The sequence below is a fragment of the Macaca mulatta genome, chromosome 1, assembly GCF_049350105.2.
Source record: "Macaca mulatta isolate MMU2019108-1 chromosome 1, T2T-MMU8v2.0, whole genome shotgun sequence".
Classification (NCBI taxonomy): domain Eukaryota; kingdom Metazoa; phylum Chordata; class Mammalia; order Primates; family Cercopithecidae; genus Macaca; species Macaca mulatta.
Genome location: NC_133406.1, coordinates 236,000,754 through 236,025,914, shown reverse-complemented (window position 1 = coordinate 236,025,914; position 25,161 = coordinate 236,000,754). Strand labels below are relative to the sequence as shown.

At 51.1% G+C, this 25,161-nt stretch overlaps 1 protein-coding gene across 1 annotated transcript in view; it reads left to right on the top strand.

Annotated features, from left to right (window-relative positions):
• Nucleotides 1-24,159, top strand: part of AJAP1 (adherens junctions associated protein 1) — a 130,026-nt gene extending 105,867 nt beyond the window's left edge. The window contains exons 3-6 of the mRNA XM_015139524.3: nucleotides 10,409-10,496; nucleotides 12,814-13,059; nucleotides 14,958-15,089; nucleotides 22,981-24,159. Of these exons, the coding sequence (XP_014995010.1) occupies nucleotides 10,409-10,496; nucleotides 12,814-13,059; nucleotides 14,958-15,030 (407 nt within the window). The 3' untranslated portion in view covers nucleotides 15,031-15,089; nucleotides 22,981-24,159. The remainder of the gene's footprint in view (nucleotides 1-10,408; nucleotides 10,497-12,813; nucleotides 13,060-14,957; nucleotides 15,090-22,980) is intronic.
• Nucleotides 24,160-25,161: the final 1,002 nt, after the last annotated feature.

The following is a 25,161-nucleotide window of genomic DNA, read 5'->3' as shown; positions in this document are numbered from 1 at the left end:
CTCTGCAGTGACCATAACCAGGGTGAGGCCACTGTTCTTTGAGGACCTTCTGTGTGGGGGCCCCTGAAGAAGCCATGGAAGGCTTCTCCCACCTACACCAGGTACATATCTGCTGAATGGAAACTGCGAGGTCACAGCACCCTGCTTCCGAGAGCAAGGTGCAGGCGGGCTTTGTGGAGGCGGAGCCTCGCCATTTGCTTAGAGGTTTGATGCACTGACTATTTTATAAGCGAATCGTAGGCTCTGAGGACAGTGGATGCGGTGGCGCTGGGAGTTGTCAGAAGGGACTCCGCAGCTAACACGCAGGTCCCAGCCCCTCCCGCCAGGTTCCGGCTGTGGATGGAGCATCTCGGCAGCAGAAGGCCCCTCGGCTGGTTCAAAGCCTCCCTGGCCATAGGGTGTCTCTTCCCCAAAGCCTGAACCTCTCCTTAGCATGCAGTGAGGCTGACTTCCTTTCCCCCAGCACCGACCTCCAGAGCCACCATCCTTTATGGAACTTCTCAAATGACAGTGGAAGTTCAGTGGAAGAAACGGGTCATTTCCCTGTTGGCCACTGAGCTCTAAGTTGAGTATCAGTGGCTTCTGTTCTTACACAAGCCAAAAATTCAGGCCATGCGTGTGAGTCTCTGTGTGTGAGGGAGCGTGTGTGTGTGAATATGTGAGTGTGTGTGAGCATGTGTGTGAGAGTGTGTGTTTGAGCATGTGTGTCTGTGTAGGTGTGTGTGGGGGGGCATGTGTGTGTGTACATGTGTGTGTGAACGTGTGTGAGTCTGTGTGTGAGAATGTACATGTGTGTGTATATGTGAGTGTGCTCATGCATGTGTGTGCGCATGCTTTGGAAGCTGCCCTGGCAGCGCTGAATGCTGTCTCTGAGGGGGTTTCCAGTTCCCCCAGCACTGGACTTTCTGCTCCGGAGAAGATGCTGCTGCCTGTCACGGAGCAGATCTGACTCCCCTGGGATGGCCCAGGGTCCACAGCTGGGGAGCCACGTTTCCCGGCCACGATGCGGCCTTCTGATCCCCTCCCATCTGCTGGGCCGTGTTCTCTGAATGCAGGTCAGAAGGAGCAGATGGACAGGGCCTGGCTTCCTTCTGCCTGTAACCCATTTCATAGTCATTATATTCAATTCAGCAATGTGTCTAAGCATTTCTGTTTGCCATAAAGGGCGAATATGCAGGCTTGGCCTTCGCCGAGGCATGCGGCCACACCATGGAGGGGGCGCGTGAGCAGAGACTGCCCATCTGTGCCCCCCGACAGTCATGCCACACACAAAGTGCTCACTCTGGGATTCTTGGGATCCTGTAGGCCAGGAGTCACAAACTTTTCCTAAAGGACCAGTTGTACGTATTTGAGGTTTACAGGTTGTGCAGTCTCCATGTGAAATGTGCATGGAGATCATGGCTCCGAAGGCTGCTGTTGGGTGGTTCATGATCTTGCAAACAAGAGGTGAGGGCTCTGTGCCCCCTTGACCCTAACTGAGCCCCCAGGGTGCCCGAGCCTTTGGAAAGCCTTTTAACTCAGAGGGTAAACCTCACTGCCAGTGAATTCATTTCCCAAGCTCTCCACCCACCTCGTCCTCACCCCATTCCCGGTGTTCCTGCTGAAAATCCCAGGTTTGAAAGGGGCAGTGCTGATTTTTTGCCAAGAAAATGGTCCTGAGAAGGGAAGGTGGGTTGATGCCTTGGTTTAGGCTTGCAACTGGGTGGCATGGGGTCTTTCTAGCCAAGACTTGTCCCCTGGGCTCTCTGAGTCCCCCCTGTAGCACTCTGTGTTCTTAAGCTCAGAGCAGTCTTCAAATACAAAGAAACCCATGGGTGACATTGGTAGCTGGTCCTAGGGTCAAGGGACATGAGTACAACTTCAGGTCCCTTCTGGAGCCCACAGCCAGACAGATACTTAGGAAGATCTCCAAGTCTCTCTAGACCGTGATGCCATGGCCATTGACCATCCCTGTGCAGAGAACAACGAAAATCTGCATTGGTCAGGGTTCTCTAGAGGGACAGAATTAATAGGATTGATGTATATATGAAGGGAGTTTATTAAGGAGAATTGACTCACACGTTCACAAGATGAGTTCCCACAATTCCCACAATAGGCCATCTGCAAGCTGAGGAGCAGGGAAGCCAGTCTGCGTCCCAAAGCTGAAGAACTTGGAGTCTGATGTTTGAGGGCAGGAAGCATCCAACATGGGAGAAAGCTGGAGGCCAGAAGATTAAACCCGTCTGGTCTTCTCACATTCTTCTGCCTGCTTTTATTCTGGCCGTGCTGGCAGCTGATTCGATTGTGCCCACCCAGATTGAGGATGGGTCGGCCTCTCCCAGTCCACTGACTCAAATGTTAATCTCCTTTGGTGACACCCTCACAGACCCATCAGAAACAATACTTTGCATCCTTCAATCAAATCAAGTTGACACTCAGTATTAACCATCACAAGTCCACCCCTTGTCAACTTGAATCCATACACATCTCCTGAAATTATACATAATCTTCAAATAAAGACAATAACAAGGTCATAGTTATGCCTAACATAATGCAACTATGCTTCCTACAACCCTCCAAAAGGCTGTGCCGGACAGCAGTGAGGGGCTGAAGCCTGGAGCAAGCCTGTTGAATTCCATGTCTGCCATGTCTTAGCTGTGTGTGCAGTACAGGGTTAATTTTGCCCAAATGTCCTTGCCCCCAATTCCTAAGCCCTTGGAATGTCCTGCCTGAGAAGCGTGTCTTTTTTGCCTGGGGGCCTTGGGCCTGGCCAGATAATACAACGGTACAACTTATGGTGGGAACTGGGGTCGTGGGGTGTTGTGGTATTAGCTTCAGAGGGGCTGGAGACTGGGGTCACCCGTGCCAAGGGTCACCTGTTGCAGAGCCCAGCACAAACACTGGGCATCAAGGCCCAAGGGAGCTTCTCTGATATTTCATGAGTGTTGTCACACATCATTGCTGGGATGAGACAGTGCTGTCCACATTTCTCCACTGCAAGGTGACATCCAGAAGCTCGTGCCTGGTCTCCCTTGGACTCTGTCCTATGCTTCTCTTCCTGGTGCTCTTCCTTCTGCTGTGATAAACTATAACCAAAAATATAATGGCTTTCTGAGTTCTGTGAGTCTCCCACTGAATTATTAAGCCTGAGGGTGATTGTGGGGACCCCAAATGGCACCGTGCAACCTTGGGAAAATCCCTTACCCTCCTTCTGGACTTGGGGAACATATTTGTACTCACCTCACGGTGCTGTAGTGAGCTGCGAATGCACTATTTGGCACAAGGCTTAGCACCCTCTACCAAGAAACTTGGGGTGGCTCTACGGTGGCTCCAAGATGTCAGCCCTATGACTTCTCTCCCCGCCTGGCTTTGTTATTGATAAAGAAAGCATTGGAGGGAGAAGGGGTGTTAAGAGGAAGCAACCGGGGATGGACTCACACCTCACCCTATGAGGCACACTGAGGGTCAGTAACCCTCCAACCCAAGGATTCAGCTGCAGTGATATCTGTCCTGTGGGCTTGTCTTGTGCCTCGGAGGACATCTACCATCATCTTTGGCCCTTACCCATTAGATGTAGAACCACTCCCCACCCACAGCTATGACAACCCAGAGTATCTCCAGACATTCCAGATGTCCCCGGCTAAGGACCACTGCTCCACCTGCCTAGGCCCTTTGGGGCGATTCCCTGGGGGCTGCCCTTCACTGTGTTGTTGTGTCCAAGCCAAGGCCTGTGAGATGTCAGCAAGGTATTTCCTTACGGGAGTTCTGTTTCTGTAGCGTGTGATCCTGTCCCAAGCTGGAAGGACTTCCGATGAGGAGAGACTTCATCTCCACATAGTGTCGTCTTGAAGCACTTCCCTGAGCCAGGCCATCACCCCCTGTGATGGTGAATTTTATGCATCAACCTGACTGAGCTGAGGAATGCCCAGGGCGCTGATAAAGCATGATTTCCGGGGGTGTCTGTGAAGGTGTTTGTGGAAGAGATTGGCACGTGAATTAGTGGACTGAGTATGGAAGACCCCCATTCAGCCACGTGGGTGGGCAGCATCCCATCTGTTGAGGGCCCAGATAGAACCAAAAAGACGAAGAAAGGGCAAATTCTCTTCTCTCCCTCTCCCTCTCTCCTCTCCCTCCTTCTCTACCCCTCTTTCTCCCTCTCCTTCTGTCTCTCTCTTCCTCCCTCTCTCCCTCATCTCTCTTGCTGCCTTTCTCCCTCTCCCCCTCCCTCTCTCTCTCCCCCTTCTCTCCCTCTCCTCCCGCCTCCCCCTCCCTCCCTCTTTCTCCCCCGCTTTCTCCCTCTCCTTCTCTCCCTCCCCCCACGCCTTCCAAAGAGAGGGAATAATGAGGACCCCTTGTGGATTTTCCATATTTCAGCCTGTTTCCTACAAATATTATTGGGACTACATGTTAAAACACACAGTCCTTGTCTAACTGTCATGACCATAGGGTCTGCAGTTTATTCTCATAGCTATATATATATATATGTGTGTGTGTGTGTATATATATATATATAGAGAGAGAGAGAGAGAGAGAGATCTGAGCTGGGACATCTGTCTTCTCCTGCCCTTGGACTTGGACATCAGAGTTCCTGGTTCTTGGGCCTTTAGACTCTGGTACTTCCACCAGTGTCCCTGCCCACTGACCCAAACCCCCTGTGGTGTAGATGGAGCTGGGTCATCCATCCTCTCCTGCCTTTGGCCTTGGACTGAGTGACACCACCAATTTTCCTGGTTCTCCAGCTGGCAGACAGAAGATCATGGGATTTCTTAGCCTTCATAATCACATGAGCCAATCCCATGATAAACCTCTTCTTATAGATCTCTCTATATTTTATTGGTTTTGTTTCTCTGGAGAACCCTGACGAATACGTTCACCCCTTGGAAGACTCTGCGGGGTCACTCAGAAAACAGCACACTCCTTTGTGTCCCTGCCATAAAAGCTGGTGGCCTTGTTCTGCTGTGAGCATCCCAGTTTTGGAAGATGCATTTTTTTCTTAGTGGCCTGTTCCCAGGAGGTGAGCAACTGACTCAGACTAAGCCTAATGGCTTAGGTTCCTCCAACTCTAGCAAGTCAAGCTGCCTCTCATCTGTCCACCATTGGGTACTGTGAGCTTCTCCCTAGTCAGGCCAACGTGTTCTCAGAGACTCTTTTTCAAAGACTGCAGTGAAATTGACATTTTGCAGGTCTCTGTGGAAAAGGAATGGCTTTTTTGGGATGGAATTGGCACTTTAGGTCCCAATATCACCTGTCACCCGTCATACTTACCCTTGTTGCATGACAGACATTTTTGTGTCCCGTGGCCATGGCTCTTTGTTTGCATAATTCAGACGCTGCAGACTCCTGTGTTGTGAAATCAGCTATGATACGCACAGCAATCTGTTTGCCTTGGCCAATTCCAGGACCATCACTCCTGCCCTCATCCAAGTGTACCAGCCAAACGTGCCTCCCGTCCTAGAAAGAAAGCCCTTGGTGGGTTTGTTTTTGCCATGGACAATGGCCTGTATTTGATTCAGCTTCATTTAATAAGACCTTGTTCAGACCAGAGATGGATTACAAACTTCCACATCAATCTTCAGGGCCTGATCTTATTACAAACCACCACAAATATAACCATAAAAGCCCTATTGATTGATGCAGAGCTTGGTAATCCATCTGTCCCCATCCATTATTCTGGGGATAATTTTTCATTATCTGGATAGCAGCTGATTCCTCACGCATTAGTATACAGTGGCAATTACCAGAAGCAGAAAAAGCCCCCACATTAGCAGGAACAATAACACCTGTCAGGAAGGGGAAGCAAGAATTCCTGCACAGCATGCTTCTGAGCTCTGGGACCAGGTCTGAATTGCAAGGAGTTTGAAGATGGGATTCAGTGTTGACCTTGGAAGTGGAGAGGGAAAAGTTTGCTTGTGTGTTCCTTCCTTGAGGGCATAGAGTGTGTGCTCCCTTTAGATGACATCATTGTCAATCCAGTCATAGCCCCTGGACAGCTGACATGGAAACCTTTCCAGGATTGCTCAGGGGCAGCAGGGTTTATGGGACAGGTGTTCCTGCCCGAGGTAGCTAATAGCCACCAGAAACTTGACCAGAGGGAATGTTATTTAAGGTGAGAGTATTGAGTGAGACATGAGTGAAGAAGGAGAGACATGAGTGAAGACGGAGAAAAGTCGAAGCCTCCTGAGAATGGTGCCATTTGCATAGTGTGGGAAAAGTCCTTTCCACAGACCAATAAGAGATGGTCCCTCTCCACACAATGATTCCATAATCTGAACTTTCTTGTGTTTGGCAAGATGCTATTTCTTTTTAACATGGAGAATATTGAGATAGACGTGGTTGAAATATTTCTAAGAGCCATTGAAGGAATCAATTGGTAAATTTCTGAGTTTTGATTTCCAAAAATCAAAAATCCTGTGTAATTGACTTCTCAAGGGAAACCCTCATGCAAAGTGATTTATCATCAAGTGGCTTCGTATGGACAGACCCAGCAGGGTGCAGCCACTGCTGCCGGGTGTTAAGAACCAGCCATAAACTAGAGTCTGTGGGTCTCTCTGAAACCAGCTGAACAGTGACCAGTGAAGAGACCGGCACACAGCAAAGCTTTGATGGTGGAGGGGGATTGTTCTAGTCCTTCAAACTAAAAAATTGCAGTTTGATTCCAAGCATTAACTAATCATCCAAAATAGGAATATGCTTGTATTTAATCTATAAGCAGAGCCACCTTGAGCTACTCACTTAAATCATGTATCTGTAAACTGTGGTCCATGGGCCAAACATGGCCACTGCCTGTTTTTGTAAATCAGGTTTTATTGGAAAACAGCACCATTTGCTTCTTTGCCCATTGCCTGTGGCTGCTTTTGTTTTTGCTACAATGGCAGAGTTGAGTAGTTGTGACTGAGGCCATACTGCCTGTAAAGCCTAAAATATTTACTGTCTGGTCCTTTAAGAAAAGGTTTGTCTACCTGGGATCCACATGAAGATTTCCACATGGAGGAAACTACTCCTAGCTCTTGGGGAGACTAAATAATGGGGCACATGCTATAAACACCACATGCATGACTTCTCCTGTGTTATTTTGCTTTCTTCTAAGTGAGCAGCCTTCCGAAGAGAGGAAATAATAAAGAGCCCTTCTGAATTTTCCATATTTCAGCCTGCTTCCTGGAAATATTATTGGGACCACATGTCAGAAGTCCCAGTCTTCGTCCAACCATCATGAGGGTCTGTAGTTTATTCTCATAGTTGTAACTTCCTAAGCAGGAGCCCGGGAACCCATTAAAACCCACGCTCCAGGTTTTGAAGCACACGGATGTTTACTTTGCAAGGAAAGTCTGTGCAGGGGCGGTAAACTGTTGATCTTGAACTTATTTAACAACAGAATGTGGCCACAGGTGTGTGGGATTTTGATTTAGATGTTTGGTTTTCTTGGGGACGCTACAGCAGAGAATTACCTTTGTCCAGGCTCTGCTTGCTGACCAGGGAAAGTCATTTTTCTTCTTTAGCATCGGGCACCCAGTTTGTCAGACAGGTACAAAAAAATGCAGGGTGGAGATGGGTTAAATTGATACCAGGTGTGAAGGCTTAGCTAGGTGCATCTAGGGGTCCTGTAGAAAGCATAGCTGTTGTATTGTGGGTGTGTGTCTGCCCAGACCCTCTTAGCTGGTGATTAGCCCAAAATGCACCCTTCATGTTTTAATGTGGGAAATCTATGAAGAAAATTTAAACAAAAGGCAGGAGAAGGGCCTCCAGGGCGAGGCCAATATCAGAAGTAGATCATTATCCTTCTTTCTGTTAACTTGGTTTCTGATTTTTTACCTCTTAGTTACAAGTTTAGTGATACATCATGAAGCTAAGATCACATTATCATCAGCATCACCTTCACCATCATCACCATCACCATTATCATATCACTATCATTTTCAGCAGCATCACCATCATTATCATTACCATCATCACATCACTATCACTATCACTGTCATTATTACCATCGTCATCATTACCATCACTATCATCATTATCACCATCACCATTATTACCATCATCACATCACCACCATCATCATTACCATCACTATCATTATCACTATCACCACCATCTTCATTGCCATCACTGTTATCACCATCATTATCATCACCATCATCACCATTCCCATCATTATAACCATCATCACCATCACCACCACCATCACCATTATCACCATCACTATCATTATCATTACCATCATCACCACACCACCATCACCATCACTATTATCATCACCATCATTATCACCATCATCGTCACCATCACCATGATTATCATTACCATCATCACCACCATCACCATCGCCATCAGCAGCAGCAGCAGCAACCTCCTTCTCATCACAAGAAGCACAGACACAGGATGAGCACATACGCTTCGTGACAGCATGGCTTTCTCTTGACTGGGCCAGAGGGAGTGTGTGGGTAGAGAGCAAGAGGAGACTGCACAGGCAACCTACCCTCCGCAGCTGTCCATCTTTTTCAATCCTTCCTCTGCACACGAGGTCTGAGTTGGGTCTCATGAAACTTGGCACATAGGGATTACCAGAGCTGGCAGACACTCCACTGTTGGTGGGATTAGGGGTGGTCCCTGTGGCATAACTTAGCTTTCAACTCATTAGCAAACCAACTTGACAGTCCCAGAGAAAGGACTTGCCTGGAGGTTTAAAGCAGGTGCCACAGCTGGGGCACAGGTTTATGGGAGGTCATTGGCCAGAACTGCAGTGACTGCAGCACCTTTATTCAGGGGGCATCAGAGCAGCTGTTGCCTATGGGTGAGCATTACTAGTGCGGCAAGCACACAATAGGTGCAAAACAAACAGTTCCTGAATCAATGGATAGAAGAGGGCTTGGGAGAGACCTGCCACACTCATGTGTCTGCTCCACTGTTTGCCAGGTGTTGTTATTCTGTGGGTCCTGGAGGGGAATCCCTCGTGAAAAACAACAGTTACCTCCAGAGAGGGGGAAACAGGAAGACAAAGCTTGTTTTCTGGCTGCGCCAGCGTTTAATCATTTATGAATAATTTCCCCCATGAGGATCATATCCAGCAGAGAGGTAACATCTGTTTAAGAGACTGTCCTTGGGAGGCCGCCAGAAAAATCTTGACACTGAAACCCACCATGCTGAAACACGCACATGCAGTGTTCTCACCCCAGCAGCCCAAGAGGTTGGTCAGGTGTGAGGGGCAGGTCTCTGCAAAGCAGACACCAAGATGGAACCCCAGGTGGAGACAGGACCATTGCTTGGATCTCAGGCGGAAGGACACGGGGAGATGAGTTGGAGGAGGTGCTGCCACCTGGGGGCTTGGCAGACTCCCTCACTGCCTTGATCTTCCAGCTTCTCAGGTGCTGAAGTGGACCTTCGGGGTAGCCCTGGCTGGCTAGTAATGTCCCCAGCATCCTATATGTCCCAGGAAGTATGTGACAGATGTGCAGTCAGAGAAGAAGGTGGTCTGGGGTAGGGACCAGAGGCTGGAGCTGTTGCAGACCTGCCTTCCTGTCTCCCCAGTCCTGGGTCTGTGGTTAGTGGCAAATGTTGCAGAAGGTTTTGGGACAGAGGTGGGGGACGGGAGAGAATCCCTGCTTTCTGCCATCGTGCCTATGGGTGTCAGTAAACAGCTCTTGGCCAGAGCTCTACCTGCCCCACTTCTGAAGTGGCTGGTCCCTGTCCTGCCGATTCCAGTGCCTCCCACCTCCCCATTCAGGGATTGGGGCCAGGGCAACAAGGCTAGACCATAGATTCTCCTTTGGGGCTGTGGGAAGCATCCACCCTTGGCCTGATACTTTCATTCCTGGAACCTCATGAAGCAGTGAACTTCTTAGCGAGGACTCTGGAAGAGGAAGATGCCACCCAGTGACCCATGTCTGTGAGGGTGTCACCCCATGTGCTCTTCTTTTTACCTCCCCAATATGTGCTGGCCCATCCTGGCTCCCCCTGGGTCAGGCAAACCCTGCTCCCACTCATAGGCCAGCAGCCCTGGGGCTCACAGTTCCAGAATAGAAGAGCAGAACTGGCCCAGGGCGTGAGGGGAGAAAGGGGTCACGGGGAATATCTCACCCAGAACTGACCTGCCGCCGGGTAGATGAGGTAGGTGAAGGGTTTGGCAGGTGCAGGAAAGAACACAGCTGCCCATGATCCAAGTCACGGCTTGGAGACTGAGAGGGTGGTGGAAGGAGAGAGCCCAGAGCTGGAGCTCCCCCTTCCTGGACCCCAGGTGAGAGCAGCCTCATGCCCAGGGCCTGCAGTCCAGGAGGAGAGAACTGAGCACCTGTCATGCTGCCGCGAGTTCCCCGCTGTGGATGGGACCTGGCATCCCCAGCTGGGTTGGGGGGATGTGCCTTCACCTTTCCCGGCCCTCCCTCGCCTCCTGAACCTGGTTTCACGGGTGCCCTCTTCCCTCTTTCCTTCTTTCCAGGTCTGGCTGTCCATCAGATCATCACCATCACCGTCTCCCTCATCATGGTCATAGCTGCTCTCATCACAACTCTTGTCTTAAAAAATTGGTAAGGCTCCTTGGGCCCTTCTGGCCCAGAAATGGGGGACTGCAGGGGTCCCCGGGTGGTGAACACAGAGAGGCCCCCGCTTTTCAAAGCCAACCTGTTCTACTGGCTTCTGCCCGGGCAGTTGAGCTGCCATAGGCTGCTCGCCGTCCAGCGCTGCCCTTTGGCCCGGCCCCTATCCTGGTTTCCCTGCAGAAGGCCAGCGAGCCCAGCCTTCATGACAGAGCTTCTCAGGGTGTGTGTGGTCCCGGGTTCCAGATTCTTTTTCTCGATGCCAGTGTCCGTTGGGATGTTGTCCACCCAGCACACAGTCCCTATTTCTTGTCTCCTCTGTGCCTTCCCTGGAAAGGTAGGGATGGGGCCCTTCTACCAGCACCCAGTGGGATCCCACATCCCTCGCTCAGGCTTGGCGGCCGGTTGCTGAACCAGCCCTGTTTGTATTCTTCGTTCCTCTCAAAGCCACTCTGTGTGCTGAACTAGGTTACCGCTTTGCTCCAGGCAGCCTGCCTTTGCCTATTTCCTCCTGGAAATTGGCCTACTTTGAGGCTGGCCTTGCTGGGTGTACACACCTGATAAGCCCCTGAGAAATCAGGGGACTGCTGGGAGACCCTGCTGCTCAAAAGCGCCTTGGGGACCTCACCTGCCTGCAGCCACTCCTCCAGCAACTGTGTCTCCTTTCGGCATCCAGGCTTAAAACTCCCTCATAGAAGAACAGACCCAAATGGCCCCCTTGCTGCCTGCATACAGCCATATGAATCAGACAGAGCTGATGGTGGAAACTGCATCAGAGCCTCAGAATCACAGGGGAACACAAGAAAGTGAGAGAGTAAAAGCCAGGCTCTGGGATCAGAGGAGGTGGGACCCCTTGGCAGGCCACGGGAGGGTGGGAGGTAGCACAGACCACAACAGACCTCCCACTCGGCTAGCGAGGGCTCAAAGCCACCTCCTGATAGGTAGCAAACTGGGACCCCGGGCATTTTCTGGAGACAGGCGATGAGAGAACAACACGGAGTTCATAGCGGGGCTTCTTAGGCAGGGGCTGGCCAGAGGAGGGGCTTTGGACCCCTGGACTGTGTGGGCGTATGGAAGGACAAATCCCACTGGCCATCTCAGTGAAGGGCTTCATCTCCCCAGAGACAGGGGACTTTGTAGCCTATTCTGTGACAGGTTGATGACAAGCCTTCATCTTGCTTTTCCCACACTCGAGCTTATAGCAGACCTTCAAAGAGCCCTTTGGGAGAACAGCCTGGGAGGCTGGATGAGCAAGTTCAGTGAACCTGACCTCCCTCTGAGGAAGACTTTTCTCGGGGGGCTGCCCCTGGGTTTGGCATTCACCTTATGACCTTGGTTTATGGGGCGGGGGGCTTCTACTCCTTGAATCGGGATTCCTTTCATTGGGAAAACCAACGCAGGAAATAACCAAGACTTAGGAGACAGGCCCATCCCCCCTGCCCCTTGCCTTCGCGTAGCCCCTCCCTGTGCACAGGCCCTGAGCATGAAGGGGAAGGGGTGGGCAGGGGAAATGGCCCCCAATGTGGGCTCCCCATCCAGCAGGGGAGGGGCCTCCCAGCCAGCCCCCTTGTCCGTCCTGTGCTCTCATCATAGAAGCGGATCCAGCGGCCCCGATTCTTGCTTTCTCAAATCCCTGGAGAGTCAGGGGTGGAAGTCCCATGGTCACTCTAAGTGGCCTCTGGAAGCCCCTGTGGGTCACAGGAACTAGACCATAGCAGGCAGGGCGTGCAGGACACTTCCCTCCGCAGACTCGATCAGGGATGAAGGACAAGCCAGCTCGTCATTTCCAGCTTGTGTACGTGCCCCTGGGTGGGGTTGAGGACAGGGGCTTTCTCATGCACCAGCTTTCCCCAAAGACGAGTCCACTGTCCATTCTGAGATGAAGGAATGGACCACCCCAACCTGTGCCCAAAGGTTCCCACACGCTCTAGGCCCCTCTGGCAGGAAGGACCCACCACGGCTTTAATCCCGTTGAGGCGTTCATGGGGACACTGAGTCAGCACCATGGTCTGGCTGATGCTCTTTAGTTAAGCAGGTCCCTAGCTCTGCGATCACATGGCTCACCACTTACCCCTCATCCTCCCTGCTGTAATAGCCATATTTAAAATTCAAATTTCATTTTTTTTTAAAAAAAGAGTTGATTGCTTGATTGTGGTTGATCTTTCTGAAGAGGCTGGGAATTACCGTTTAATATGAAATGATGCGTAGCTCATGCCTGCAAGCAAAAGACCCACAATGGAAGTCTGCAGTTGTGCTTGTGGGTTTCTGGCCTCTGCCCGTCCCCCACCCCAACCTCTTTCTCTTCCAGCTGTGCCCAAAGCGGGAACACTCGTCGGAACAGCCACCAGCGGAAGACCAACCAGCAGGAAGAGAGCTGCCAGAACCTGACGGACTTCACCTCGGCCCGGGTGCCCAGCAGCCTGGACATATTCACGGCCTATAACGAGACCCTGCAGTGTTCACACGAGTGCGTCAGGGCGTCTGTGCCCGTGTACACCGACGAGACGCTGCACTCGACGACGGGGGAGTACAAATCCACCTTTAATGGAAACCGGTAAGCTTGGGCTCTGCTAGACCCTGCAGCCGTGAAGCTCTTGGTGGTCCCGACCCCCGGGGGCCACGGTGGCTGAGCTGAGAGCTGTTGGTCGGTTTAGGTCTTCCCTGAGGTGGCTTTGAGGGCCCGAGCCAAGGCGGACCGCTAATGTGGCAAAACGAGAGAGGCAGGGTTGACAGCAAACAGGCGTTCAGCTGCTCCCAGAGAACACAGTGGCTGGAATTTCCTTCTAGACCCCTGGCCGTGGGCAGTGGTGGGAAATGCATAGTCTCCCAGCCCTGGCTCTGAGCTGTCATCCTTCATGCCCCAGAGCTCAAAGGCCAGTCCCGTGGTGGTGATCGGCCTCCTAAATATCAACAGATGACAACAGCCTCCTACCAGAGTCAGTGTCTCTGAGCCCTGTCAATAAAACGTCAGCGGCAAATTTAGCAAAACTATCAGATACCGACCAGACGCCCGGACCGGACGTGTGTTACTAAATGCTTCTCCTTTTTTATTATTCATGTGTAATCCCTCAAAGAAAATATACCCCACAACCACCTGTGAGAATGTTTAAGAAACCCTTGAGTCAGCTTTCAAAGGTTTGTCCAGAATTAAATTAAAATATCAATAAGCTTTCCTTTAAGTGAGCATACATTTATGCATCGTTTTGTAAATTAAAATAAAACAATCTCCAACAACTTGAAGAAAGGAGGAGGCTGGGAGGCTGCCTCGAAGGGTCCACCATGAGCAACAGAATTAGCACCTAGGGTAACACTGCCCCAGGCCCCCGGAAAGGGCTCCCCTGGAGCCCAGGGCGAGTTGACTGGACTCGAGTTGTTTTAGAAGGGGCTGGCTGCATGCTCCCTTTCGTTCTATTTGCTGATTTGTTCAGGGGCCTTGGAGAGCGAGGGCTGCTGGGGCTGTCACATCCATGGTTAATGTGTCTTTGTCCTGTTGGCTAGAATGAGCAGATGTTCCTGAAATACCTTCTGGCCACGCCTCTTCTTGCATGTCCACGTTGCATTCTGCCATCTGTGATATTCTCTGTCTTAGACGTTCCCTTTCCTTGCAGGGGAGGACGGTGGCACTCAGAACCTCAGAACTGTTGTTCTAAACCTCAGTGGTTTTACACTCAGACATTTGGGGAGCTCATGGGTGCCATTCCAGCCTTCCAGAAGGCTGAGTTCACAAATAACTGGCTAACAGATTTCCAAACCATTTCACTGAATATGTGGATGTTGGCTTGGATATGAATCTGGGCCAGCGACTGCTTGGGCTGTGTGGGTAGAGGGCAGAGGGCCGTGGGCTGGCCTCTGGTGCTTCACTTTTCCCACCTTCTGTGCTTGTGTTGTGCAGGGAGGTGGGGTGGGGGGATGTCCAAGAGCGGAGTTGGCATAGCTGGTGCTCTCAGGCCCTGGCACGGAAGCATCAGATGGAACGAGTTCTTGCCTTTTGGCCCAAGGTCATGCTCTGTTGAGTTTCACGGGCCTTGGGAAATAATAGCTTAGTCTCAAAGGTGACAAAATATGGGGGAGACATTTTGGGAGCCAGGTTCCATCCTTTCTGTCATGTGCAATAAAGTGGGTCAAATCTGCCATCAGAGGCAGAGACTCCAGGCTCTGGGCTAATCCTGCAAATTCAAAAACGAAAATCTGGAGACGGCACAGCCTGCACAGCAAAGTGCTCGTGTGCCCAGATCCCTCGGTCTGTGTCCTCCAAAGCCTTCCAGGGTAGAGAGCATTCGTGTGTGAGGACTTCTCCCAGCCACAGGGAATGGGGGGGGTCCCTTCCTGGCAAGGCCAGGAGTCCACATTAGTGCTTCCTTTCTCAAGAAGCCAGTCAGTCTCCACCGCAGGCCTGCCCCGGCTTGCCTGTCATGTGTCAAGTACCAAAGCCCATTTTTCTGTTCACCGCAGACCCTCCTCTTCTGATCGGCATCTTATTCCTGTGGCCTTCGTGTCTGAGAAATGGTTTGAAATCTCCTGCTGACTGGCCGAAGTCTTTTTTACCTCCTGGGGGCAGGGCAGACGCCATGTGTCTATTTCATGGTAGGTACCTCTCTTTGGACATTTCCTGTTTTCATTCCCTTTCCTCCCCTCCCCACTGCCCTCCCCTGCGCTCTTTGGGATAATTGGGAACCATTTTAGACATCGTGGGTGGATTTCCAATGGCATCGCTTCTCTGAACATGAGCCAGGGACCTGGCCTTTTGATCTTGATGTTGGATTTGGTAGAAGTGCCTTCCCCATCCCGGGGGAGGAGAGTAACAGACGCTCACACACCCTGATTCCACGTCCTCACTATTCTTACCAGTGCCACTCCTTCCCTCAGGAAGGCCACGACGCGCGTGGCCTACATGGCAGGGAAAGTCATTCCCCGAAACAAGCGACAATTACAGCTCTCTTTTCCCGCAACAGGAAGAGATTAGGGCAGCGGCTAGGGAGGCAGGAATCGCGCTCCCATCACATGTCTTTACATCGGGGGAGGGCGCAAGGCAGAATTAAAATACAATTTTGAAATATAAAAATAAAAGATAAGAAAGAAAATGATAAAGAGAGAAAGGGAAGAGTTGAGACATCTACTAATTTGAAGCCAGGAACCGGCACCAAAACAGGATGAATTTTCCACGCTCTGCTGGATGGGAACATTTGGTTTGCTTTCAGTGATATTAACTTTAATGCTAACGTTAAATTGCCTCCTTCTGTGCTGAGTCTTCGGAGCACTCGGGCTGCTGAGGGGAGAGAGCATTTCGCTCTCATGGCCCCACATCCCATGCGTTCTATAAGCACAGCCCATGGGTGCGACCTGAGGTTTTCGTGTGGGTTTCATGGTTCTTTTCGATGCTGGGCTTTCTCTGCATCCTCATCTTGCTTCCTTCCAAAGGTGACCTCTGATCCCTTCCATGATCCCATCCTGTTTCTAGGATGAAATACCAATATTTGAAAATAGCTTTTTCTTACTTTTTGCCCACCTTCTGATATGGAGGACTGAATGGACAACGTCCTCAGGGGCCCGGGGACAGGGAAGGTCTGGAGGACTCAGCCGGCTGCACCTAGCTGTGGCCGGGGAACCGGCTATCGTCAGAGAGGGGAGTGAATCGGTCAGTTCCTCATCCTGGCACTAATGGACCGCGTGTTTGCTCCAAATCAAATCTCCGGCCCTCACTCCTTATCCTGAAGCCAACATGATCTGCCAACTGGCAAAGAAACGTAATTAGATTAGAATGGGAACCGAGCTGCCCTGCAAGGGCCTCTGCTGCGGCAGGTAAGAGGCAGGTTGTCCCCACCATTCAATGGGGGGATGTGCAGCCTAGAGCATCCGTCAGAGGCCAGTGCCTTTGTCTGCCTCACCGCAGCTCCCCTCATGAAGGGAACCCCCTTTGGAGTGCCAACCAAGCTAGCCACAGCAAGCCGGCTTGCTAGCCGTGTAGTCCTCGACCCGCCTGGTAAGGCCTCTGTAGGGACTGGGTCCTGGTGGTTGCCAGCATCTCTGTTATGATTTTTAAAATTTGTTAATGTGTAATTCATTGACCTGGGAGATGCAGGGCCTTAGGGTCAAAGACCCTCAGTCCCTTTTTCCAAGAGCCACAGGCCCACAGAACTGGAGAGGTCAACTCGAGCGGACAGCTCCCTAATATAGATACTTGCACGGCAGCTCGTGGAACACTTTTTACTTGCTCAGTCCTCCCAGCAATCTCGTTTACAAGTGGGGAAACTGAGGCGGGGGCAGTTAAATGACTTGGCCGAGGTCAGCTCCCTAGGGGAGAGGGGACAGCTTTCTAATGTTTGCACAACAGTTCGTGGAACACATTTTACTTACCCAGTCCTCCCAGCAATTCCTTTTACAAGTGGGGAAACTGAGGCAGTGGGCGGTTAAATGACTTGGCCGAGGTCAGTCAGGTTGTAAGTGGTGGGGCTGGATCACCCGATGCTGTCTGGCTCCGGGACTTCCCCGCCCACTCCAAAGGCCTGAGCCCAGGGATCCTTCTTTTCCATTAGAACAGGAAGCTGCAGCGCTGACTTTTCAAAAAAAAAAAAAGATAAAATAGGGCAGAAAAAAGGTGTTTTATTTACTCATCTGTCCCAGAAAACCTTCGTGTCTCATCAGCCTGGTCCTCCCCTTCCAGCAGCATGGGGCACTGAAGACCCCCCAGAAACACTGTTGGTGGGGGCTATCCCTGTGCTGCAGCCCCAGGCAAAGGCAAGAGATACGGGTGCTCCCAGATGGGCCCCAGGTGGACCCCGCTTCCCAGCTGTGCCTGAGGAGCTGTTTCGGGACCGCCAGCATTTACACAAGGAAACATCTCTGCGTCTAAAGAGCTGACCCCTCCCTGTGGCTCTCAGGTCAGGTAGGTCGTCCGCAGAGTTCAGAAGACCCTGTGAGACTTACTGAAGGCAGCTGCACTCAGCCTCGGAATCGGCCGACACGAAGCCACAGCCCACTCCTGGTGGCTTCCTCAGTAGCTGCGGACCAGGAGGGCTACGCACACAGCCTCGTTAGTCCTTGATAAATGCTTATAAGATTCCGTTGCCGCTTGCGGGACAGACCGTTTATCACTGACTAGGATGAAAGCATTGGGATTCTAAGTATCCCCTGAATCTTGCAATTAATGCCTGGACATGAGCATCGGGTGCAGAATAGCCAGAAACATCTCTCAGATTTGCTGGGGTACTTATTGTGCCTAAATAAATAGCAATTAATACTAAAACATTTAATTAAGGCTTAAGAGCCAGTGGAGCTACTTCTCTCTCGTATGGCTGGGAAGCCTCTCCAAATGCATTTTTAATGATGATGCAGTCGTTTGTTACCACACCATTGTCTTCTAAGTCTAATCCATGTGCATGTTTGGGACCCAAAGGCAGCCAAGTTCATTTTCCTGTAAGTGGTTGTCCGGAATGCCAGTGGCTCTTGGGCAGATGTGGACCCTAGATTTGATAGCTTCCAACACATTCTTGCCTCAGACCACCTTCGTGGTGGGGCCAGATTGCTCTGGACAAAGTGAAGCTGGCCTTTATGCTCCAAGGAAGGGGACCTCGAGAGCAGGTCTGCATTGGCTCTCGGACTAATTCACGGTCATCTTTCATGCAGCAGGTAAATTTCAGCAAACCTCGTTAACGTTGATCTCTTTCCCTTTGCCAAGGCCGCTTCATTCTGAACGGAGCCTGCAAAGTCATAAAAGCTGTTGAATCCAAAGCAAGTGAGAAATAAATCATGCATTATTATTATTTTCAAAAACACATTGAAGACATAACTAATAAAAAATGAGAAGTGCACCTGTGCCTTCCCACTTTGTTCTTCCAAAATGTACATTAATAGAATATCAAACTTTTGTTATTCAAAGGAGCCTATTTTTCAAAGCAACATCCATACGTTTCTGGAAGCTGTGCTTGCTGAGCTGAGAACGGTACCACGAAAACTTTGGGAGAAAGTGGCCACTTCAGATTGTCAAGAAATTCTGCTGTGCCCCGGGGATACCTGGCAGTAGCCTGTTTGCTTTTTTTTTTTTTTTCCCGCAAAAGCAGACATTGGTCATTACACCCAGTGACCCACTGTGAAGCGTACAGCCCAGCGGGGCCAGGCCAGCCGAGGATCTCCTTCCAGGCAGCAGAGGGCAGAATTTATCCCAGATCCCGATCTGGAAGATGGCTTTGCAAGATACACACAGCTTCCCTTTTTGGCCAGGGAACCTCGGGTGGATGTTCACCTTCAGCCACGTTATTTTCCAGCCATGGGGTCCAGGCCCCACCTTATCTGTCTTTCCCAGCTGGCCCGGGATCCTCAGTCCTTCTCTGGGCTTAGTGCCAAGATGAGAGGCTCACGTGCTAGTGTGGCACAGAAAAACCCAGGAAGCTGAAGTTTGAGCAGCAGAGTTTTGGCAGAACATGGACAACGTGAGACCCTCCTCCTGGGCCAGAGGCTGTGACCACACCTTGGTCTTGCAGGAAACCTCTCCACCCTCTGCAAAGCCAGCGTGGCTCTGGAAATGGTCATTCAAGGTGCAGGATTGGCACCATCTCTCTCTCTGTCTCTCCCCCTCTCTACCTCTCTTTCTCTTTTCCGTCCTGAGACACAGAGCAGAGAGAGATGCCTGTAGTCTTGGAAGAGGCTCCCTTCCCTGCATAGCCGGGGATGTCTGGCGCTCGGGGCACAGGCTGCCACCCACTCACTGATCTTCCACGTCGTGTCTGTGGCTTCTGGCATCAGCATCTACCTGTAGTCAGTCCCCGGAGGTGGTTTCCTGCCATTAAGGATGGGTCTCAGGGACTGAGGACAAAACTGTTTCACACCCCTGCCGCGTCTCTGAGCCTCATCCAGTGTTGATTCCCTGCTCCAGGCCAGGCACAGAGCTGGAACCTGCATGAACCAGTGGTGAACAGGCAGGAGACCCCTGTTCTCAGGGTGCTGTCGTGCCAGCAGGGGATGCCTTGCACATCTGTCCAAATAAGCTGGATGCAGATGGTCCCATGCCTGAGATGTCACCAAGCAAGTGCTCCAGGAGACAGAAGGAAAATAGGGGATGTGTGTAGGAAGGAATGGAGGCATCCAAGAAGGCCTTCCCAGGGAGGTGATCTTTCCAGCCAAACCCTGAAGGATTGGAGGCTTGAGATTTGCAACGTGAAATCAAGGAACCTGGAACGTTGAGAGGAAGAAGAAGAGGAAGAGCGAGGTGGAAAGGTGGCCAGGACCCAGGGCAGAAGGATCTGATTAGCCAGCATGGGAAGTACAGGAGGCTTTTTTTTTTTTTCTTTTTTTTGAGACAGAGTTTCACTCTGTTGCCCAGGCTGGAGTGCAGCCACTCAATCTCGGCTCACTGCAACCTCCACGTCCGCATTCACACGGGAGACTTTCACGTGGGAAAGTGGGAGGATGAAGTCTACCTGGGAGCACCTCCAGAGCCTGGCCAGACAGACGTAAGGATTGGAAGCTGCTCCTCCAGGCTTTATTCTCCTGTTTAAGGTCAGGATCAAGGACTGGAAAGCAACCAGGGCCAAGGTTCATTTAGGAAATCATTCTTATTAAGGTGGCAGCCATATGACTTATGGTCCAACCCTGAACACATTCCAGAGAGAAAGGTTGGCCTTGTGAATCATCAATGATCAGGGAACACAGGGACAGCAGCTCACAACCAGTGACTGTCCTGGGACACCAGGACCCAATGTAGGGTCTCCAAGCCCCAGGATTTTTATCTCCCTTTTAAGAAAACTTGTAATTGTAGTAAATATATGTAACATAAAATTTATCATTTTAGGCCAGGCGTGGTGGCTAACACCTGTAATCCCAGCACTTTGGAAGGCTGAGGCAGGTGGACCACCTGAAGTCAGAAGTTTGAGACCAGTCTGACCAATATGGTGAAACCCCGTCTCTACTAAAAATATAAAAATTAGCCAGGCATGTGGTGAGTGCCTATAATCCCAGCTATTCAGGAGGCTGAGGCAGGAGAATGGCTTGAACCCGGGAGGCAGAGGTTGCAGTGAGCTGAGATCGTGCCACTGCACTCCAGCCTGGGTGACAGAGCAAGAATCTGTCTCAAAAAAAAAAAAAAAAATATATATATATATATATATATATATATATATCATTTTAACCCTTTATGCGTGTCTAGTTCAATGGCATGAGTGACTTTACCATGCTGTGCAGGCATCTTCACAAGCCAGCCCTTCACCTCTCTCATCACCCTGTATTAAAACTCTGCACCCACTCATACTCACTCCCCGTCTCCCCCCATCCCCTGGCCCCCTATTCTACTCTTTGTCTCTGTGAATTTGGTGGCTCTGGTACTTTCTATAAGTAGAATCATACAGCATTTGTCTCCACATTTTTTAACTTTCAAAAAAATTACCAAGGTATAAGAGGGATATTTCTCTCTGTATTGTAATAATTACTTCATTTTTCAAGCCCCTCTTCCCCAGATCCAGGGAATGTGGAAGAGGTGGGCGGGGGTGGGGCACAGCTGGAGTAAGGCTACCAAGAGTGATCTGGCACTGACCCAAAGGCACGTCCCCCGCCCCCCCGTGTGTGTGTGTGTGTGTGTGTGTGTGTGTGACACAGCCTCACTCTGTTGCCCAGGCTGGAGTGTAGTGGCGCCATCTCAGCTCATTGCAACCTCTGCCTCCCAGGTTCAAGTGATTCTCATGCCTCAGCCTTCCAGGTAGCTGGGATAACAGGTGCGCGCCCCCATGCCTGTCTAATTTTTGTATTTTCACTAGAGATGGAGCTTCACCATGTTGGCCAGGACGTCTCCTTTCTTTACATGCAGTGACCCCTGTGCCCACAGCAGCTGGTCCTCCCACAGTAGCTGAGCAGACACTCTACTGTAGCCTCATGGAGTTGTCCACACGGGTGTCATTTGGAGGCAGCAAGCGGGAAGGTGACGCCCAGGGCCCAACCTCTTATCCAGACGCAGAGGGGTCCAGGGAAAGACCCAGCCTCTCATCTTCACCTTCACCTTCAAATGAGTAGACTCTGGCACACTGAGGCTCCTGGAGATGACAGGGACACCGTGCTGATGATCAGGGACACAGTGCTGAGCAGGAGGAGCTCTCCTGGGGCCTGCCAACCTCCCTGTCCACTCCTAGGATGTGTCCTGCAGAGGGCAGGCCTGTCCCACCTGGAGCTCTTCCTCCCCAGTCCCAACCAGAATCACTGCGGTGGGCTCAGTTGATTCAGGGGAGAGAAAGCCACACTCTTGTCTTTGGGAAGGACCAGGGAATGGACCCAGGACTGGCAGTCACTGAACTCACCTGGGGAACTCTGAAAACCCATGTTCACAGGCACCACCCTGAGAACCTGATTCCAGGTCTGCAGAGGTGGGCCTGAGAATCTGTATTTCTGCAGAGCTCCCACGATGGTGATGATGGAGCCGGTCTGGCCGCATGCTGTGCCTGCAGCTGCTGGAAAACTTCTAGGGCTCCCACTGAGTGCTTTTCCGACTTCACTTTGGGATCAGCGGGTACACCCGCCCCATACTACCACTTTCTGATACGTGTCATCCGCACAGATGAGGATGCGGTAGCCTTTTTCTATTATTGAGGGTCCTAATTGCCTGTAGTTGAGAGGAGCTCTGAGTGACCGCAGAGGGACCCAGACAGCACCCCATCCCTGTGACGGAGACGCAGCTTTGGGCAGAAGGTCCCCTGGGGGGGACCGTGATGTGTTCCAGCTCACGTGGCCGTGCCCGGGGTGACTCCCTGAGGGATGCTGACCTACTGGGGGTTCTCACTCAGCCCGGGAGACTGCATTTTCCGTTTTCTGAGGCTCGGGCTGGCTGGGTGGCAGCCGCCCTTCTCAGCCTGCCTGCTGAAGGTGGCAATCGCAGTCAGATCACCCGACCTGCGCCCAGGTGGGACTCGCCTTGTCTCTCTTCAGCAAGATCACCTCTGGGGAGATACGGGAGGAGGATTTCCTGATGCAGTCCATTTCTCTCTCCTGAGTCCTGGCCTCGGGGAGCCTGCAGCTGAGCAGTGGACGGACACAGACTCCCTTTCCTCCTGCAGCAAAGGAGTGGAACAGGCCCCATGCCACCCCCCACAGGAGGAGGCTGGACAGGGAGTGAGCAGGGCTGCCACACTCAGGCCCTCTGACGTGCACGCCTGGGACCAGATGCCCCGGCGCCCCCACCATGAGTTAGTGGACGAGGTGGTCCCAGCCCCTGGTAGCAAGCTCAGAGCTCTGTAGATGACCGGAATTCACACAAGATTCAGGCCCCCACTTCACACCCCTGGGATTCCCAGTGTTTCTTCCAGTTCCTGCTGACCAGTTCTAGTGAGGTCTTGTCCACGTTCCAAGGACCCCTCCATGTCAGTGAACCGATAAAGGGAGCGACCGGGCTCTGCACGCAGGGGTCCTGTGTCGGGGGGTCCTGGTCGCCCGAGAGCCCCATGGACTTGTCGCGCCCTCGGCCTGCTGCCATTTAATCTCTTCTTGTTTTCTTTCCACACAGGATTCCGTTGGTGAACCTGTAAAAACAAAACAAACAAAACAAAACAAAAAAGACAAAACCTAAAACTAAGCTATCTAAGGGGGAGGGTCCCCGCACCTACCACTTCTGTTTGCCGGTGGGAAACTCACAGAGCAGGACGCTCTAGGCCAAAATCTATTTTTGTAAAAATGCTCACGCCTATGGGTGACTCTGCCTTCTCCCCGAGTTTTCTTTGGAGAACAGAAAGAAGAAACGAAAGAAAGAAACCGGAGGTAGAGAGACGAGGATACCCAACGAAAGGGACGGGAGGAGGCATCCGAAACCTAGGATTCGTCCTACGATTCTGAACCTGTGCCAATAATACCATTATGTGCCATGTACTGACCCGAAAGGCTCGGCCGCAGAGCCGGGGCCCAGCGAATCACGCGGAGAAATCTTACAGAAAACAGGGGTGGGAATCTCTTCCGATAGAGTCGCTATTTCTGGTTAATATACATATATAAATATATAAATACAAACACACACACGCACACACTTTTTTTGTACTGTAGCAATTTTTGAAGATCTTAACTGTTCCTTTTTAAAAAAAGAATTGTGTTATAGGTTACAAAATCTGATTTATTTAACATGCTTAGTATGAACAGAATAAACCAGTGTTTTCTACTTTGGCAACTCACGTCACACACATATTACACACACGTGCGCATACACACACAATACACATACATGCATATAGACGCATCTATTGGAAATGCAGTTCCACAGGTGAGCATGTTCTTTCTGGTGACCTGGTATTCCATCACCGTTTACCCCAGGGGACAGCCTCGACCCAGACAAGGAGGCCCTTAAATGACAGCCTGCATTTGCTAGATGTTTGGTGAGTGGCATCAAATGTGTGACTTACTATCTTGGGCCAGAACTAAGAAAGCCGTGGTTTTATATATGTGTGTGTATATATATATGTTTTTGTGTGTGTATATATATATACACACACACATGCATACATATGTGTTTTTTTTTTCATTTAAATGTTGGAAGATGCTGCCTAACAGCCACACTCACATTTATGTAGCTGGTTGCTTACAAATGGGCCTGAGCCCTGGGTTGGGTGGGTGGTGGATTCTTGGACGTGTGTGTCATACAAGCATAGACTGGATTAAGAAGTTTTCCAGTTCCAAATATTAAAGGAATATATCCTTACGATGTGTGTGTGTAATGTCAGGGCAGAACTTAGACATACGTGAAGGGCCCCAGTTGGTTTGAAAACGAAAAATCGTCATTCTGTGTGCGAACCACGCAGGCGGCCCCACAGCCCGGCCTGTGCTGCGTTGCCTTCCCTTGCGCAGGTGGGCAGGTGTTGCCCGCTTTTTCTAGGGCCCCAACGGTGTCTTGGAATCTTGGGGGAAGCCTCGGCAGAGATGCCATTCTCCTGTCAGCTTCCACTGGCCGATGGATGCTTCTGTTTTGTCATCGAGAATCCTACTGTAGAACTACCCAGTGGAAACGGGCCCCAGACCCGAGCCTCAGTACAGAGAATCCCAACCACACACACTTTATGAAAAATACTGCCATGCCGCTGGGCCTTCCTCACAAGCCTCACCTGAGACGGGCTCACTGGTGGCCCAGACTTGCTGTCAACAGGGAGTGCTGTCGGGATCTAGGGATGCATCTCGTGGCCCACGCTGTGCCTCCTTGGAGGATGTTTCCTGTCTATGGGAGATGCCTAATGTGGTGTGGGTCCCTGTCTCCAAAGACTCTATTTCTCACACATGGCCCAGGTGGAACTTTAATTTCAGCAGTAGAGTGCATGAGGCGATTCAGTGAAGTGTCGCAGGCCAGGCGAAAAGGTTAAAGATGAGGCAGACAGCTGACCTTACTGCCCTCACTGGCCAGGCTGATGACCTGATTCTTCCCTCGGGTTCAGTCTCCCTCTGAAACACCTTGAGATATGCTTCAAAAGTTCACTTTTGTATCTCCTGAAACACGTGAACCTAGAGTCATGCCTCTGGAGGGGAAAGGGCTGTTTCTGTGACACAGCAGTGTTGAGATCTGTATCCATGGTATTGCTCACAAGTTAGGAAAAGTTGTTCTTTAGTTTTTGTTCTGTCGTTTTCCACCCCCAAGCTTTGGCACATCCAGAGACAATGCAAACATCCGCCACTGGCATTTGGCCATCTCCAGGTTCCTGGCACTCACCTGCAC